Source organism: Larus michahellis, chromosome 2, assembly GCF_964199755.1.
Source record: "Larus michahellis chromosome 2, bLarMic1.1, whole genome shotgun sequence".
Classification (NCBI taxonomy): Eukaryota; Metazoa; Chordata; class Aves; order Charadriiformes; family Laridae; genus Larus; species Larus michahellis.
In genome coordinates, this window is record NC_133897.1 from 98,508,364 (window position 1) to 98,527,101 (window position 18,738).

An 18,738-nucleotide genomic window follows, 5' to 3' on the forward strand; every position below is an offset into this window, starting at 1 on the left:
CCCTGTGCCCCCACACTGAGTCTTGTGGTTCTCCTCATACCTCATACTCTCTCTAAATAACTAGCCAGATTTATCTCACGAATCAATGCATGACTTTAGATATAAGATCTACAATGCCTCATCTGTCAGCAAGTTTTTCTCACTGACTGATACTATACCTCATGACTTAGAAATGTGTTAGGTCACTGAGTCTACTCTGAAAAACTACTAAAACTCTTGTTCCTAGGCAGTCTGATGTTCTAAACCAAACAGACATCTTTGGTTTATTTCATTACAGAGAAACTGAATACAGTTCAAGTAGGGAGACCCTCCACACATTGGTTACTTTTCCAAGCCAATAATCCAGTTATTTTTTCCCTTAAAATAGCGCCTTATATACATAGTTAAACTCATATATTCTTACTAACATATACCCTTCCTACTCAGAAAAGTGTGTTCAAAAATATGAAAAAGGGCATTAATAGGGCAAGCAACAGCTATATTAACACGCCAAACAATTCCACCTATGGTATAAAAACATTTTTAAAAGGCTATTAATAAGCTATTAAACCTGAATTTACAAGGTCAAAAATAAGCTCTGTTCTTCACATAAAGGGGAAATTGGTCCTACACTAGTAACATGAATAAGATTATCTTGAACCGCAAAGAAACCTGCTTGTTTTAGTACCCTTTGCTTCTACCACCTTCTTGTCAGAAGAAACACCACCTTACTTTAATGAGACAACATTCAATTAAGGGGCAAGTGTGGGTGTCAGTCTTCCCACAAAGCCAGATTAAAACCTTAAATTCATGAATAGGGTAAGAGTGGAGGATACTCTTCCCTTTTCATAGAGACTGGCTAAAAGCCACGTACGTTCCCCGCAGGTGGTTTCTTAGAGTTTAAGAGCATTAAACAACACAGTGGCTTTCAGTTTTCATTTTTTGACATTCATTCATTCACTTTCATTTCTCATTTCACTGTTAAGTGTGAACATCTGTATCACACCTCACACACCATAAGATGCTTGAAAAAAGGGAAAGGAACACGTAGGGAAAATTACAGTTCAAAGCTTCTTAAATACTACTCAGTTACATGTCTGTATTTTCATGGCATGCCTTGGACCTTGGCATTTTAAGTTCACCAAGTGTTTAAAATGTGTATTATTGAAACATTTAAATCTACAGATTTTTACTTTACAACAAATACTTGAACATAAGGAAACAAGGAAACTCATTTTAGTAATTTCAATTTTCACTTATTTACTTGAAGGTAAAGGGTAAGCTAGTTTCTTTCAATTTTTTTTCTGTTCTTGTAACGGCTCATCAGTGAAGCATCCTACACATTAACTACTGGGTGTGACAAACATTAAGTTACATTCCCTATATATTAGCTACATTTTAAGTTTATTTTTTTTGAAAAAACAAAAGTCAATACCGAGAACCAGAACTTGCACAGGGGATGGACAGCGTAGTCTTTCAAGACAAAAACTGTCATCTGATACAAGATCAAGCATGTCAGAGTACAAGATTCCAAAAGCCTACTGCAAGCCTAAAGCCTATTGCCCCAGTTAAAGCCAAATTAGATTTGAAGGTTACTGCTTAAATTTCTCAACCTGGTCCTGAAACAGTGCCACATACTTCAATATGACTACTTCAATATGACTACTTCAATTCTGCTGTGGCCTTTTGCCCTCAAATGACACATTAGTTACAGGTTGCATTAGCGTCACAGAAAGGTGTATCACTAATGATGATTTTTTTCCCTCTACACAAGTGAGGCTTTCCTCATTCCAAATTTGGAAACTCCAGTAGTACCCTTTATCAAGAAAAACTGCAGGTACCATAACAGGCTTAAAAAAGGGAAAATTGTGACCAAAACATTCCCTGCACAAGTCCATCGGCCAGCCTTTAAAAATAACCAGCTGTGGTTTAAACCTGTTACACTGAAAGGGAAACATTTTTCTCAAAGACAAGCTCTTCCAGGAGCTCATCCAGGCTACCTATCAGGATAGCAGATGGTCAGGATGGGTTGATGCCAGGTAGCCCGTTGGTATGACACAACTTTGAAAAAAACCCCACCAAATTAAAGCAGCTTTTCAGCAGAGATAACTTTGGAAATAAAGCCTCATAATATAATTTGTTCTGTTTTCTATCTTAAAGGAAAGCCCTAAAGCTCCACATTCATAACTATTGCCTAATGCATATCTCCGTGCTTAAGGACATCTGAAGATAAGGTATGTAACCTCACAGAACAGAGGTTTTCTACCTTGCTTAAAATAAGAAATGTAGTAAGTCAGTAGCAGCAGTGCTTCAATGAAGAAAGTGTGAATCTCTGAAGAAAAACATCTTCAGGAAGCTGAAGTCAAGACTAGGGAAAGCCAAATTTAACTGAAAAACAATTATCAAACAAGTACGCTTACTATAATGTTTTACCTCAATATTATTCTTGAAAACATTTTAAAACCAAAATAATAGTAGTAGCATGTGCATACATATGTAGACATGGGATAAATATAGTGACAGAGCGAGTACAACATACAGTCAGAAGATTGTATTACCTGTTCTGGACTGGTGAGGCACAGTCATAACAAAAAGTGTGGTCTAACACAGAAAGCAACCTATAAGACTTCAGAAGGCTCAGTGTGGGCTCCACGTCTGTGTGTAGTGTTAATTTTTCAGTGGCAGTAGCAGTCGGATGAGTCGGACAGCAGCAGGGCAACAAAGAGGAGAAAGAACTGACAGGGGAAGCTTTCTTCACAAAGGCTGGGGAGCCCTGGGCTAAACAAAAGTCCTCTTGAAGTCCTCTTCAGCACTGTCTTTGATGACAGGTTTTGTATGCAGCTGTGATTTGAGATGGTTGGCTTAGATAGGCAAACCTATTCATGCCCTGTGAATAAAGCTCTATTTAATATATGTTAATTTGAGATTAGAGCAATTTTTTGTCCATAATACATATGTAATAGACAGCTCCAATCTTTTCTGCAGACACTAATCTGAGAGAGAAAGATTGTTTCTTTTCACTTTGTCTGAGCCTTAAATTGTACATGGATGTGAAAGTACCTTAGGTAATTTGGGCAGCAGAAGCAGTCTAGCTACACTGACACAAGACTCAAAAGCTTGCCCTGGTTTTCTGTAGTTCATCTATACACGTGGTTTGCTCTATTTTGTAATTTTCTTTTTCCAGTCACAGCCTGTAGGATATACCTTGAATTTCTGCTAGATGGTAGAACGTTCATACAAAATACGTTTAAGACAATCACTGTATTCTTCAGGGAAACAATATAATGAAAGTCAAAATATTCTTGGCCCTTATCTCCAACATGATTATTTAGAAGCATTTAACAGTAAACATAGTTCTAGGTGTTGACAGGTCAACACAGTAGAACACATTTAAAGAAATGGAGGAAGAAATGCTAATAACTGATGTGTTTTATGTCCTCTAAACTAAAAGCTGTTCCACATAGTTTGTTTTCTAAATTGTGTAATGTTTTATAGAAAGAAAATAGAACTTGATTGATTCTCTTAAGTGAGTAAACACAGCAAGGAAGAAATCGATTATTAAGAAAATAATTATGCTTGGTATTGCCAGGAGGTAAAACAAGGTGTATAGGAAAATAAGTGCAGGTTTATGTGCTCTGCCAGTGGTGGCTTCTACAGTTCTGATACCCACCAAGGTTCCAAGCATATCTTGGTAGGATTAGGTACACAGTAAGTTGTCTTATGTAAATTTTAACAATATATTTGTCTCAACAAGCGCTATATCACCACAGATCAGTTTGAAGGTAGGTCTATCTTGGACCACTCGTTGTTTTGACAAAAAAGACGCAAGACATTACACAGGGACTGAAGTGAAACAGGTGAAAACTATCCCCCCCAGCCCTGAAATGCCGATGGCAGCCTCAAAAATAGAGAAGAGCCATATCTGATGCTAACTGCAGCATGTACAGTCTTGAGCTTCAGCCACAGTAAATGAAATTGATATAAACATATGATGTTGACAAAAAACGAGCAGCTGCATTATTATAATTTAGATTTGAGGTCCCAGGCATAACAACTCAGCAATTAAAAAACAGCATCTTACAGTTGTTTGCTAGTAGCTCTCCAAAAACTTTCCCTTTTTTTTTTTTTCACAAAGCTATTAATTAGTTATAATGAGCATTAACTAATACCTCTTTTGATAGTGTCAGCTGGCAGGCTAGGCAGTATAAAAAAAAAAAAGGGCCTTTACAGACAACATATGTTATCAGGACTATGAGAAGCTGCTCTTCACTCTCCTCTAAGGAAAAAGAAAACCAGATTTACAATTTCAATATTTTTCCATAAAATGTTAATCTCATATTTTGTTAATGTCAAATGTACTAAAGATCAGCATGGCAAAAATGAGTAAGTTGGTTTTATCAGTATTCTTCAAGGTGAGTTATAGTTAATATCTAAGTATTCCTGAAGTGTGGCAAAAGTCCAGGACAAGTGTTTGTCCATATTTAATACTGAAGATATGCAAGTTAAACTTCCATTTTAGCTAATTTTTTTAGATTTAGCTAATAGTGTTAGATTCCCTCTTCAAATAAAGCACTCAGGGGGAAAAATGATTTGACTACACATATATACATTTAATTTTACTTTACGTCTTTCAACAGGGGGACTGAGGTAAGTAATGACTACTCTAAGAATATAAAAGAAGAAAAATTGGAATGTGGACTAACATGAACTGCTGAAAACTCCAGCATAGAGAAGAAACATGTTTTTGGTTTGGATGGTTACTGTATATTTTACCTTAATTGTTAAAAAGGAAAGTATTAATGACCATTTTACTTCACAAAAGTAACAGTACAAGAAGGATAATTCATTCCATGCATTACATTCATCTTTGAAAACACACACTTGAAATTTAAATTAATCACATTTATGCAGGCATTTTTTCAGTTATCTGCAGAGTATCAAATATTATAAACATACCCAGGAAACCAAGAATGCATTGGCGATAAGACATATAGGAAGTTTGGTTTATACGAGGTAATAACAGTAATCTCCTCCACAGTGAGTGATATTACTCAGATACAGCATAGTCATATAGTGCTCAGAAAATAGATGAACTGAATTGAATGAATTGAAAATTTTCAAATTTAGAACATCCTATTTTCAGTGTTTGAGAAACAGCACAAAAGCAAGCTTTCCCACTCCATTCTCAGTAGGCATCAGAAGATGAAACAGGAAGGAAAGGAAAAAAGTCCAGGGGAAGAAAAGAAAAAGGAAAATACAAGAAAAAAACTCAATATACTAAACTGTCAGGACACAACCCGTCAGTCACACAACACAGCATGGTAATTTAGTTTTCTGTCTACAGCTTCTACCCTCATTATCTCCTTTTATGATCTGCCTCTCATTATTTTTACTGATAAAATACTTCTAAAAGTGTATAATCTGTAAACAGAAGACACGGCTTCCTATCCATGACTATTCACAACATCTAGAGGCATCACCTTTCTATATTATTATGGCTCCTACTGACGCTACTAGTATTAAGGTTCTTCTGACTTCCAGTCGGAAAGATAGAAAAACAATTTAAAACACCACAGTAACAATCTCCAAATATGCATATATGTTAGTTTTTCCCTGCTTTCATAGAAAGGTCTCTGCTGTAATGTACTAACAATACATAAATAATAAACAACAATAAATTCATATTTGAAGAAAACAGTTTAAATCCACAGTTTAAAGGTACAGTTAGTAGCTGCACACTATCACAGAGGTAGGCGAGTCCTATCAGCTTCCATTAATACATTGCTTCTCAAAATACATATTGCCTTAAAGTTACTAGGGATCACTAGAAACTATTTTCCTTTTGTAACATTAAAAAGGAACCTGCATTTTAATATATAATATTCTCCCCAGCTGGAAGTTTTAAAGTAGCTCTGTTTTATTTTGGAGACTGAACAATTAATGACTTTGTACACTATTTCTGAAGTTAATATTGTGTTAGTCTGAAGTTACTCATTAAGAAATGCCTCTGTAAGATAAGAGTGAAGCCACACATAAAGTGTAATATAAGAGCAAACAAATAATCAGTGCATAAAGATAGATGCTTCAAGCCCTGGAAGCAAACCTAGCAGTGTTTAGAACACTTCAGGGGAGAACAAAGTTGGTCCTGAAGGAATACAGCAAAAATACCTCAAGGCAAAAAGCAGAGACTGCCTTTAGACTAGCAATCTACAGTTCCTCTGGGGGAGAAGATGGATGACTGCTAGCATTATTATGTTGTTGTGTTTACTCAAATGCAGTAACTCTTTCAATTGATGATGCTGAGCTGATGATGTGGAATATAAGTGAACTCTTAAAGGAGGTCAATAAGTATTCCCCGCCTCCCCCCCCCCCCCCCCCCAAAAAAAAAAATAATAAAAAAAAGGAAGAGTTTATAACAGGTAGGAAAGGGGTGCAGAAACTACTTGGAATATTATTATTAATAATTCTATAAATATTATAAATATTGCAGTTATGAACAGGCCTGCCTTAATAGCTTGTCTATTTTTACTGAGAACTCAACTGCTGAGAATTGTTTAGGGATGAAGGGCTGGTTTGTTTTTAACTGGGCATTTTGTATTTGCAGTTTAGCAATTTGTCAAAATAAAGCTGATGCAAACATAAAACTGAACTCCTTTTAATATTATAACCGATGATGATGATTTTGTACTAAAGCTGTTTGTTTTTTTATTTGGTGTTTTTTAAAAAAAAATTAAAATAGGCAACAAATTGTTTACAGAAGTCCTTACCTCCTTTGTGGACTACGGTTCTGAGAGAACTCCGAATCACTGTCCTTTGATGTTGGAGAGCCCTTATATGTATAAAAAACATCCTCTGTTTCAGTAATATAACTAATCTCATTTGTAAGGTTATCTACAGATGAGTGTCGTGGTTTACGAATTTCGTGACGTAGTCTAGGACTCCGCCTTAAAAATAAGGAACACAAACACAATTTGGAAGTTCATAAAACTTTATCAAAGTGAAATTTCTATCCTATTGCAATCTACATCCCAAAATCTTAATGACAGGCCTACAGGTCTCACTTTAAATAATCAATTTTTAAACATTTTGTATGGTATACTAGGAAATCACAGACTGCTAGGTTCAGTACACTGAATTGATTTGGTTTTGCCCCCCTCTAAAATGCTACCTGTACTGTTAAAGTTCTAATCAAAGGGTAATTCAAGTTGGAAGGGACCTATGGAGGTCATCTAGTCCAAGCTCCTGCTCAAAGCAGGGTCAACTGAGGTCAGAGACGACTGCTTAAGGCTTTATCCAATCAGATCTCAAAAAACTTGAGGGACAGAGAGAGACTGCACAGCTTCTCCAAACAACCACTGCTCAACTGTGCTTGTGATGAAGCAGTTTTTAATTATGTCCAGATAGAGCTTCCCCCGTTTCAACATATACCTGTTGCTTCATCCTCTCACCATGCAACACTGAAGAACCTGGCCTCATCCTCTAGCTGGCCTCCTCCTAAGTATTGCCAGGCTGTTATTAGGCATCCAGGAAACCCTTTCTTCCCCAGGCTGAACAAGTGCAGTTGTCTCAGCCTCTCCTCATAGGTAAGTGCTCCAGCCTCCTGACTAGCTTGGTGGCTGGTGGCCTTTCCTGAGGTCGCTCCAGTTTGTCAGTGTCTTTCTTGTATTCGAGGACACAAAAGTGTCTGCAGCATTCTAATAATGCCTAATGAATGCTAAGCAAAAGGGGAATAAATCACTTCCCTTGATCTACCATCTATGCTTCTGTTAATACCGCTAGGTTACTGTTGGACTTAGCTACCAGGGCACACCGGATAGCTCATGTACTGTTTGCTGCCTATGAAGATCGACAGGTCCTTTTCCAAAGAGTTGCATCGCAGACAATACCGTTGCACTGGGTTCTTCCTTCCCAGGACTTTGCATTTGTCTTCACTGAATTTCATGTAGTTCCGTTTGGCCCATTTCTTCAGATTATCAAGGTCCCTTTGGATAGCAGCCCTGCCCGCAAGCTGATTGACTCATCTCCCCAGTTTGGTGTCGTCTGCAAACTTCATAAGCAAACATTCCATTGCCGCCTCTAGGTCATAAAGATTTTAAGCAGGACAGGTCCCAAAACAGACCCCTGCAGTAGTCTACTTGCTATTGGCCTCCAGGTAGAGTATGACCCATTAACAACTCCCCTCTGAGTCCAGTCATCCAACCATATTTTATTTTTTTTTAAACCACGTTGTTGTCCACCCTGTCAGAACATAATGTCTTAACTTGGGTACAATATTTTGTCAGACTGTACCAAAAGCCTTGCTAAAGTTGAAGTGACACCCACTCTTCTCCTGTCATCATATATATAGTCAGAATAACAATGTTTAAATATATATATGTACCCCCTACGTAATTATTCTGCTAAAGTACATACAATTAGAAAAGGTAGGAGGCTGGAAGGTATGGGGAAAGGCTGAAACTGGATTTACCAATTAGGGGTAACAGGAGGTGATCGAGATGGAAGGCTTTTGGTCTCTAGATGCTCAACCGATAAAGATCGTCTCATAGATGGGTTCCAAACCATCCCACCTATAACTTTTCTGCAGTACTGGCTGTTTACAGACCTGAAAAGAAATAAAAAACTGTACATGAATTATTTGGCATAGAAAACTTCAATAAAATACGCTTATGAAAGTCAATTTTATAATTCTTGTGTTTTTAAGAGTCCCCTGTGCTTACCCCTCCCTTGCTTATGCATTTACATTGTCACAGAGCCATTTGCTGTCCTTCACTTGTGTCAATAAAACTGTTAATCCCTGCTACAATGCTAATCACAAGTCTGAGTACAAATAACTTTTTCTGAGAGTTATTTTTAACCCAATTGTGTTTAAGATGATGGAGGGGAAAACAGGAAGTTCGGTATGTCCTATTGGCACTGAACTGAGTGCCTGACAAAACATGGCTCAAATAGAGACAAAAGATTCTAGATGTTCCCTGTTAGAACTCATAAAGGGGTAGTAATTCACTAATGGCTTCACTAAGCACAGGACTACTTTAACCATCTACCTGCTGCCTCAGCAAGTAAAAGCTACACCAGACCATTCTCTATTTCCAGAGGGAAGCCACATTTGAGTGATGTGTTCCTTATAGGAATAAACCATGAGAGAAAGACCTGCCATGAAAAGGGGATCTCCAAGTCTGAACTGCTTTTTGTAACAAGAACCTGACAAGATAAGGTTTGCATCAGAATCAGAATCTCAGCCAGGAAAGCAATAAAAATATCTTACTAGTGGAATTATACAGCATAAAGAAAATTTTTAAGTAGATAAAAATTGAGATAAACTAACTTGTATGCATCCTTTTACACAGCATTCCAAGACAGACAAGCAGAGACATACACTGCTCATCCTGAAGTTTACAGGTCTAGGATTTCTCATGGAAAAGTAGCAATTTATGAGATTACAGAGAAAGCACCTTTGGCTCTTTAAGTCTTGAGCTGTACATAATAGGTGGCTGTGACATGTGAGCTACAGAGCTGAAATGTCTTTATTTTACAGAGCATTAAAAAAAATTTGTTTATGCTGTGGATATTAGTCATGCTAATATCAAACCTTAAGTATGCTTTCCATCGTACTACTTTTTGTTTATACTAGTAAAACAGAAAAAGTAATCTTGTATTTTGAAGTATATTACATATCTTGTTCATGATTTTAAAGCAAATGCATTCCTTCATCTTCCAAATGTGTACTTTTAAAGCTTCTCACAGTTTAAAAAACAATGAGGGAAAACTTAATATGAAGCATCTAGATGTCAAAATTAGTAACCCATGGATGTTTTTAAGCTTAGTAAACACACAGTCCATGAACTCAGGAGACGCTTTTGCCTGTATTATCTATTTTATTTCTATAAGTCTTATGAATATCAATGACAAAGCACAAACTGCTCTGGCCTTCTATAAAAACAAAGAGTTCTTTCAAAGAAGCCTTATATAGGCAAAGCGGAGAGGGAGAGCAGAAAAAGAGGATGTCTTACAAAAAAGGCATCTTGAAGAATTCCACATATTTTGCACTAATCAATTTTCCTTTTTTACTAGTGCCTATTCATGCATTTTCCAATGCAGGTGACTTTTGAGATGCAACCTAATTTGTGTGATGGAATTCAAAGCCCTAACCCCAAACCCTGACCACAGAACCACTTAAACAATATATTCTGTAGATATTTCAGTACATAACATAAAGAACCTCCTGAACTCCAAGCAGCTGCTCTTCAGATGTCAAATACAAGGGTATTTCTCAGCAAAGATACTGAGAGGCTAATGCCTTTCTGGAATGGACTGTCATATCTTGAGGTGACAGTTCCTCGCCCCCATCTATCACCAAGGTTATCCTTTGTGAAAAAAATAGGTACACTTCTAGCTTTTCAACAAGGAATGAGAATATGCCTGAATTCAGCATTCAGTCCAGAAATGTTGAATGAACGTATCTCTCCATGTTGGAGATGTGATTCATCCTGCCCTTAGAATAAGGCTTACAGGCAATTTATACAACTCAGCAGCCTAACTTATATGGAATTCCACTAGTACCTTAAGCTAAGAGAACCCAGAAGGGCACAGAGATGTGCAAATAAGAAATTGTACTAAAGGGTTGCAAGAGTTCAGCTATTTGAACTGATGCAATAAACACTAGGGTATCTGCCTCACATGACTGTAAAAGAACATAGTACAAGAAAGCCAGAAATCCCAGAGGAAAACTTGTGATACTTAAGGTGGTAAAACCTGAATGTAACCCTCTTCAAAGCTGACAGAAGCTGGATGAAAAGTTATTGAAGACAAGTCAATCTTAAAACCTCCAGGGTTATATGGTGTGGTTGATGGGGGGTTTTGTAGTTCTGGGTTTTTTTTGGGTTTTTTTGTTTGTTTGTTTTTTTGTTTGTTTTTTGTTTCTTTGGTTTTGTTTGTTTTACTCAATAGAAAATTTTGCTCCCTTTCATATGGGAGAATGCAGAATCCCTTTTTTGGTTGCGTAGCTTCCACATGAGCTCAGCACCATCCTTGAAAAGGAACATGGAAGCTCATGTTGTCTCTTACAACATTCCACAATCACAAACAAGTAGGAAAGCAAAAATTTTCAACGTAAGACAGAACTTTGGAAATGACTTGTTCACACCTTTTCTTAAATCTTTGAGAAAATAATTTGTTGAGTGACACTAAGTTGATAGGAACTACTGAAAGTCTTCCAAAATTACTGTTGCTTCTTATGTACTTTAACAGTCTCTGATAATAAAGGTTGCTGAGTCATTTTTGCCTCACATAGATCCTAAATTTCATGTTTGTTTCTGGCATAATACGGCCAAAGAATGCATTAGTACGGAGGATGTCATTAAGCTGACGGACAATATCACAATTAACAGTTCTCCCTAGAGATTCCTTAAGAGCTTAAGTAAGCAATTCACTAGAGATGAATGCCTCAAGAACATGAAATTACTTAAGTCGTCCTTCTTAATGACTCAGTTCAACAGTGAGAACTATCCTGCATGTTACAGGCTATTAAGAAATTCTAACAGTAAAATTTGTCAAAAATCCAATGTTTTGTAAAAATTGGAATGATAGTAAACTGGTATCCTTTGGAACTTGTACTGTTTTCTTTCTTAACAATACAAGGGCTGTGCAATGCCTGCGTGTACATGTGTATATACAAGCATCAGGATTTTGAATTTGTTTGCAAATTTGAGAGAAATAAAGGACTCCAGGATATGACAAGCCCACATGCTTTGAGAAAGTCACCTCCTCGAAAGCTTTACTATAGGAAGAACGAGTCCATATAACTCCATAGAGGAGCTGATTTTCAAAATACGGATCTGTAAAACACTAAGAAAATCTAAGAAAATTAGATTACTGTTCGTACAAGTACTTGTTTTACTTGCTTTAGCTATGATCTAACACCAGCTGAAAATATGGAATTCCACTCCAGCAGAAAACATAACATTTTATCAGCCTCCTAGTGTTGGACAGCCCTCGTGGGCTAAGTGCTTCATTTACAAGCAATACTAGTCCACGTGGTATGAATTTCTGCAGTGTCTAAAGAGACTTGACAGTATGAAAACCCAGCCAGCCACCAAAGTCTGGGAAGCTATTTGAAATATGATGACATCATTCAAAAGCTGAAGCTTATCCAAATAGGAAAGAGAGAAGCAGTCTGAGAAATTAAATGTAAAGTTAAACTGTTACAGGAACACACTGCAAAAAAAAAAACCAAACCACAAACAAACACCACCCACAAACAGAGAGAAAACAATAAAATATTCTCCAAAAATCATCAGAACAAGCAGGTTTCTAGAGTTGGCAGAGACTATAGATGATCAAATGACCAAAGAATCCTCAAAATTTCTTTTTAATTTCTTTTTCATTCACTATTAATATGAAAGATTTTTGATATGTTTCATTTCTGGTATGTTTCACGACAGAATTTTTTTCAGGGGTGGGGTGGGGACAGGACACAGATGACACTATGGTGCCACATGACACGACACATTTGTAGCTGAATTGCTGATACATGAAAACAACAGAACAAATCAACATAATGAAAGAAATCACTGGGACTGACAGTTACAAAAAATATCTAAAAGCCTCTAAGATGAAACAGCAGAACTACTTGAGTATAACCTCCCACCTTAAACTAGTGATTTAATCTATTCAAGATTTCAAAAAGACATTTGCCAAGGTCCTTTAAACCCATAAAGAAACTAAAGAGCTAGAGAATAGGGTCCTCACGTGGAGGAAATACCTGTTCACTTGGGACATAAAAGAGAGAATAGGAAAAAATGTTTTAGACTTATAGCGAAAAAAAGATCAGCAGTGAAGTCTTAGAGAGATATCTGTTGGGGGCTCTTCTATTCAACATATTCTCTAGTGATGGAGAGAAAAGAGTGAACAGAGTTTGCTCAAGATATCAGTCACAGAGGATGGCAAAAATAAAGGTCATTTGTGAAGAAATGCAGAAGGACGTTACAACATCAAGTGGCTAGACAATGAAGATGAAGTTTCATGAAGTTAAGGCCCAGTTGGTGCATATGGGAAGGAAGAATCCCAACTTCATACAGCAAAATGAAAGGCTCTGAAGTACTACTTTCGGGGAACTAGATCTCAGGTACCACTATGAAAGTACCAGCTCCATGACTAGCAGAAACCAATGAGACAAATAAAAGATTAGAAGTGTCACAAAAGATAACACAAAATATCTCAGATACTTGGATCTCGATGCCAGTAACAAGTGGTTGGTATGACACACTCCAGAAATGGCCCTAACATATTAAATAATGTGTATATGACACTAAGGGGTAAACAGTTCAAAACAAATCTGTTCTGCAAATTCTCTTATTGGATCATTAGCTAAATGACATTTTTACTTTCTAGTGTTTTTTATACCTCAAACTGAAATAGCATGTTGAAAAAATACCAGTAAAACATACTTATATTCAAATACCTTTTAAGGATATTATAAGAAAAATTCTATTGTAAGGACACCATATTGAAGAACTTGTCAAATGGTTCACATACAGACAGCTGTGGGCAGAACTGAACTCTGTCACTCCAACTTGAGCTATCATTGACACAAATCCTCCCCTTCCCATTACAAAGCAAAACATTCCTTTCACAGAATACTTACTTTGCTGGATTTCTAGAACCCAGGGTCCAATAATGTGACAATATCTTTTTTTCATGAGGTAGTGATTTCTTTGCCTGAAAAAATGTGTGATGCTCTACACAAGATTTCCATAGATTTTTGCATGCTCTGTAATTTAACATGTTGAAGGCAACAATATGCTCTCTGGATTCATTCTGTAACAGTAAGAAACACCATATTTCAATATATACAAGCAGATCAAACACAGTAAACAAGCTCATAAAACAACAATAAAATTAATTTTAGCTTAAATAAGAAAAATGCATTGGGGAGGGGGAGGGGCGGGGGGGCAGAAATCAGCATATAGTAGATTCTGAACTGGAGATGGCCAAGATAGCCCTGTGCCTCTATGAAATTCTAAACTGCAAAATGGACACTTCAAAAGTTTAAGCAATACTGAAAAGTTATTAAGTTTTTCAGTTTCTAATCTTTACCACATTAATGAAATATTTAAGTCTACAGTGGTAAAGACTTTGTATATACAAGCATAACATTAAACAACTAAATATAGTTTCAGGTTTCCAGACAGATCTTGACCTCCTATGACAAAACTCAAACTTTCCATTAAGGATGCAATGTAGAAAGGAAAAAACCCTCAATCTTTGAATTCAAACTCTTCACATAAGGCTTCAATTCAATAATGTTCTTTCAAGAGCCATAGTATGCAAAAAGCATCTGCTTAATAGTCTTTTAGAAGATACTAAAGATGTTAACACTGATCCATCTTTGGGGAAAGAAAGTAGCTGTGATGGGACTGGAGCTGCTTTCTGGATGGATAACATGAGGCTACAATGAGGAGATCGAAAGGAGGCAAAATACAAAGCTTGCGTGTCTTGGTGCAAACTCTTGTAACTTCAGTGCCAAAGTACTAGTGAAACACAGGTATAACAACTGTGCGACCCACGTTTCTGCCCATACCATCTGTAGCACTTGAGCTATTTCACACCCCAAAGGAGTTTTGCACAATATATAGCTTTGGTTAGTTAATATAGTTATTGATGCAAAGAAAGTGGAACGAAGAGTAATGCAAAGAGGAGAAAGGAAGATAACACGAGACCTGAGCTAATTGCTATCACAGCTCAGCACTTCAGTGAAAAAAAGCAAGTATTTGATTTCATCTCTCATCTTTTCCAGCTGCTCTGAATTATGACTGAACTTTGATACCTGAGCATACTCACTAATAGGCCTACCTTGCAAGCCATGATATTAAATTGATGCACCATTTTAAAGATGAAGAGTGTTCTAGTGGGATACAAGGATCTAGTGCCTATCATACTGCTCAACTCAAGTTCCTACAAGAATGTTATTTTAAAAATTATCAAGAAATGAGAATTAGAGAAATTTGTGACCATTAAGGCAAAGGGAACAATTTTCAATATCTAAAGGGAGTCTCTTGCTATTTCAGCATCAGGGAAAAACTTTGACCAGATATACACCTATTCTGTTCACAGAGAATTTGGAAGTATCTACAGCATAGCAAGTAAAAACATATTTTAACATGCAAAAAAATGAAGTTGTGTTTAAGCACTGGATAAGCACACTGGATATAAAGTTTCACTGCTGGAAACTTTAAAATGATGCCTGTAAACCAGCATAGTTCCTGTCCCTACCTTAAATCTTGCACCCTTCATTAAAGTCTACATACGAGCATTTATAGCATTAGACATTCACTGATTCATCAGTCTTGCTCCTCAGTAGAAACAGAAATCTCGCATACTTCTATCAAGTAGCTGATCAACCAACTGAAGCAGCGGTAGGGCAAAAGAGGAGGTGAGTAGCAGGGAGACAGTGAGACAAGGTGAGTCTTCAGAACAGGGGAATGAGGAAAGAAAAAAAGGAGTAAGAGAAATAAGGAGAATAAATCAATGAAACACGACACATACAAAGTGACTGCAACTGCAAACTCACAGCCTTTGAGAACTTTCTGTAGATTTTTGCAAAGAAATCTACATATGACATACAAAACAATGAAGTGTTACAGAACTACCACTATCTTAAGTAAAACCTTGACTACTAACATGTAGTATCTGCTCTGCTTTTCCCACCTTCTTTACTTTCAGCCTCATTTACCTATTCCCTCCTGCACTTCCAAGCAAAAATCTGATAAATCCAAAGACTGACATGACCTCAGTCATCTGCCCTCACAAATCCCTCAAGCGAGCCACCATTCTGGAGAAAACCCCTAGTAGTCCAGCTGCCCCCTCACTCCCATTGCACTGCGCCAGCAAGCTTGGCAAAGCAGTAACCCTGAAGTACTGCAGGCATGCAGACTTGCTGCCCTAAATTTCAGGCACAGGGGGCTAACTCACAAGGATGGACTATCTGGAGATTTAATAGCACACCGGGTCTGCCTTTTCATATCTATTGAGAAAGAGTAAAAAGGTAATTCGGTTGGTCTTATCTCTCCTACAGTTTCTGTAGCTCTCTAAACATGATACAGTGTGCATTACCGTAACCTCCATGGGTTGTGAAAGAAAGAACTATGGTCGCTTAAGAGGAGATTAGTTAAAAGAATCAAGGGCCCTGAACTGTCACCATTTAACAATCTTAACTGAACAAGTTTTAAGAATGTTGGCCTCTTCAAAGGTGGCACACAACTCCAGAAAGAGAAATTCAACTTTTGACAGCAGCAAAGTCTTTATGCAATGAACACACATATTTTACATGATCTTTGAGTCCAGCAACTGTTACATACTAACACTTTATTCCTCCATATTAAAAAAAAGTATAAGTATGTGCATTTTACTATCCATTGTTACTAACCACTCAGAGTTCTGTTCCTACGTTTATTCTCACAGACACATTTGGAAATTGCTGTCAGTTGCCAATATTTGCATACTTAAAGATATTTTGAATTTAATAAGACTCCTTACCAGTGAATTTTTAGTCCTCAAACCTAGGAGAAGGTAATACCTGTGTCATACAATTACACTGAGTGTAATACAAATACAATTACACTCACAAGCTAGTAGAATGGTTTGCCAACCACTCATTTATTTATATGGTGAAATACATTTGAACAGACTGAGACAAGTTTACATATAAACAATATATTTAGAAACTTACAGCTTGCAGAAGACTTAAGACCTCTCTATGGTGGATTAGGATACACTCTCTCAAAAGAGAAAAGAGTTTCTTTTGTGCATGTTATGTGTATAAGCATTTGTGCAGTAACACTATCTTGAGATACTAAATTTGTTTACAGAAGAACCCTGAAAATTAAGAACATGTACATACATGCACACTCCTCAAATGTGGGACACACTCACCAAACTGGGGGGGTGGGGGCTAGGGGTAGGAGGAAGTTGGTGGTGGGTAGAAAAAGGAAAAGATGAAAATACTCTCCGTTTGGGTAAAAAAAGCCTCCCAAGCAATCTGTGTTCAGCACACCCTCTAATTGATGAGGGTCAAGAAGTGTTCTTGTAACACAGCTCCTAGCAGTTTAAGAACTCATTTCCTACAAGAGCCTTCATAAAGTTTAGGTATAAGTTAACACTTACCTTTTACTATGAGTTCTGTCCTCAACTGAATTAAAATATCTATATATCTGCTGGTCACTAATTTCCCAATGTTTTGTGTCATATTAAATATCCTCTTCCTCAAAAGATAGCTTAATTTATCTATTCATATTGCGGCAGTACAATACTGTAATCAAGATTATTCTTTTTTCAATTAAATAGCTTAATATTACAACCATTCTGCAAATAGCACGCCGCATTATGAAGTCTGCTCTTAGATTTTCTATTGTACATCAGTTTTGTCAACGATGTTCATGTATTTTGCCAGCTTCTAAAGTGCTCCATGTTACACGCAGAAGGAGATGCACTATCTCCCTTTCCAACCTCATATCTTTCAGCTGCAGACCTGTCCTTTTCTCCAGGCACCTGCCTTTCTCCCAGAAGTCTAAGGCCCATAACCAGAAGTGACCTCCACACAATCCTACCAGATGGGATAAGCAGATTCAGTAGATTCACTGCAGTGAGGCACTCTACTGGGCAGAGGAAGCACGAAAGAAAAGAGCAGCAGATGCTGGCAAGAAAAGGGATTACAGGCCATATTACAAAATCCTGGAGGAAAGGATGAAGATCTGCATTTCTCCCAAGTCTGCAAGGGAGAAGAAACCTGCATGGGTAAGATATAGTCCAACAGACTGAATGTAAAAAGATTCCATCCTGGAAAGGAAACAAAAATGGGAAACGGAGGGAGCATAAAAGGACCACAATAGCAAGGACAAATTAACAAAACAGAATTACGAAGGCAAGTTAAGACAACAGAGCCTTTTGTTGTCTTAACATTTAAGGCAAAAAAAAAATTGAATGTGACCACTTGAGCAAGACAAAATGAAATGACTACTTACATGTTTTTGCCGTTGTTGTATAAAAAACTTTTTCCTTTTAAAGGAAATTTTTAATATGTTCACCCTAAAAGAAATAAACAGACTATGAAATACTAAACAATGTTTAAAGGGAAAAAAAGACAATGAAAAATAATACTGTGTACAGCAAGCTTAAAAGATCATAGCTGTTAAATATTCAATGAATAATATGCAGCCATCTGCAAATAGGTGTCAAGAAACTCAAAGCAAAAATTTTAACTAAGTAAAGGTCTTTTAAACATTGAGATTTTTCCTCATTTACTCTTTAAATAGCTCATAGCAATTCTCTCCCACCAAATCTATTCTTGATGCAAAAACTTGATGACATCCTTTACTAAGCCACACAAATGTTAAACGTGTCAATTTTGTATAACTTAAGAATCATACGACAACTGTGACTAAAGGAACAAAATTTAAGACCCTAATGACACAACAAGGTTGGTCATACAGCACCTGAAATTTCCCAGAGACTTCACAGAATCAGCTTCAAAATGTGAAAAATATTATGTACTTGTATTAACAACTAAACAGACATTGTAGTTAAAATCATAATTGTAGAAGGATGAAAACTGTAAGAATGAGCTTTAATATATTTTTACTTCAATTATTAACATTGCTGCATAATTTATGAGGTAGTTTTATACAGAAATGAACACCTCTTTTTCTATATAAACATATTATGAATAAAGATTTTCTAAGGTAAGGATTACAGCTGGAACTGGTG

The 18,738-nt window shown here is 36.8% G+C and overlaps 1 protein-coding gene across 3 annotated transcripts in view; it reads right to left on the minus strand.

Annotated features, from left to right (window-relative positions):
- The window catches only part of PTPN3 (protein tyrosine phosphatase non-receptor type 3), a 133,184-nt gene that overhangs the window by 40,584 nt on the left and 73,862 nt on the right, over positions 1-18,738 (minus strand). For all 3 annotated transcript variants that reach the window (XM_074576352.1, XM_074576353.1, XM_074576350.1), the window contains exons 11-14: positions 17,997-18,060; positions 13,622-13,794; positions 8,447-8,581; positions 6,747-6,923 (exon numbers count right to left, since the gene is read on the minus strand). In XM_074576352.1, coding sequence (XP_074432453.1) covers positions 6,747-6,923; positions 8,447-8,581; positions 13,622-13,794; positions 17,997-18,060 — 549 coding nt within the window. The remainder of the gene's footprint in view (positions 1-6,746; positions 6,924-8,446; positions 8,582-13,621; positions 13,795-17,996; positions 18,061-18,738) is intronic.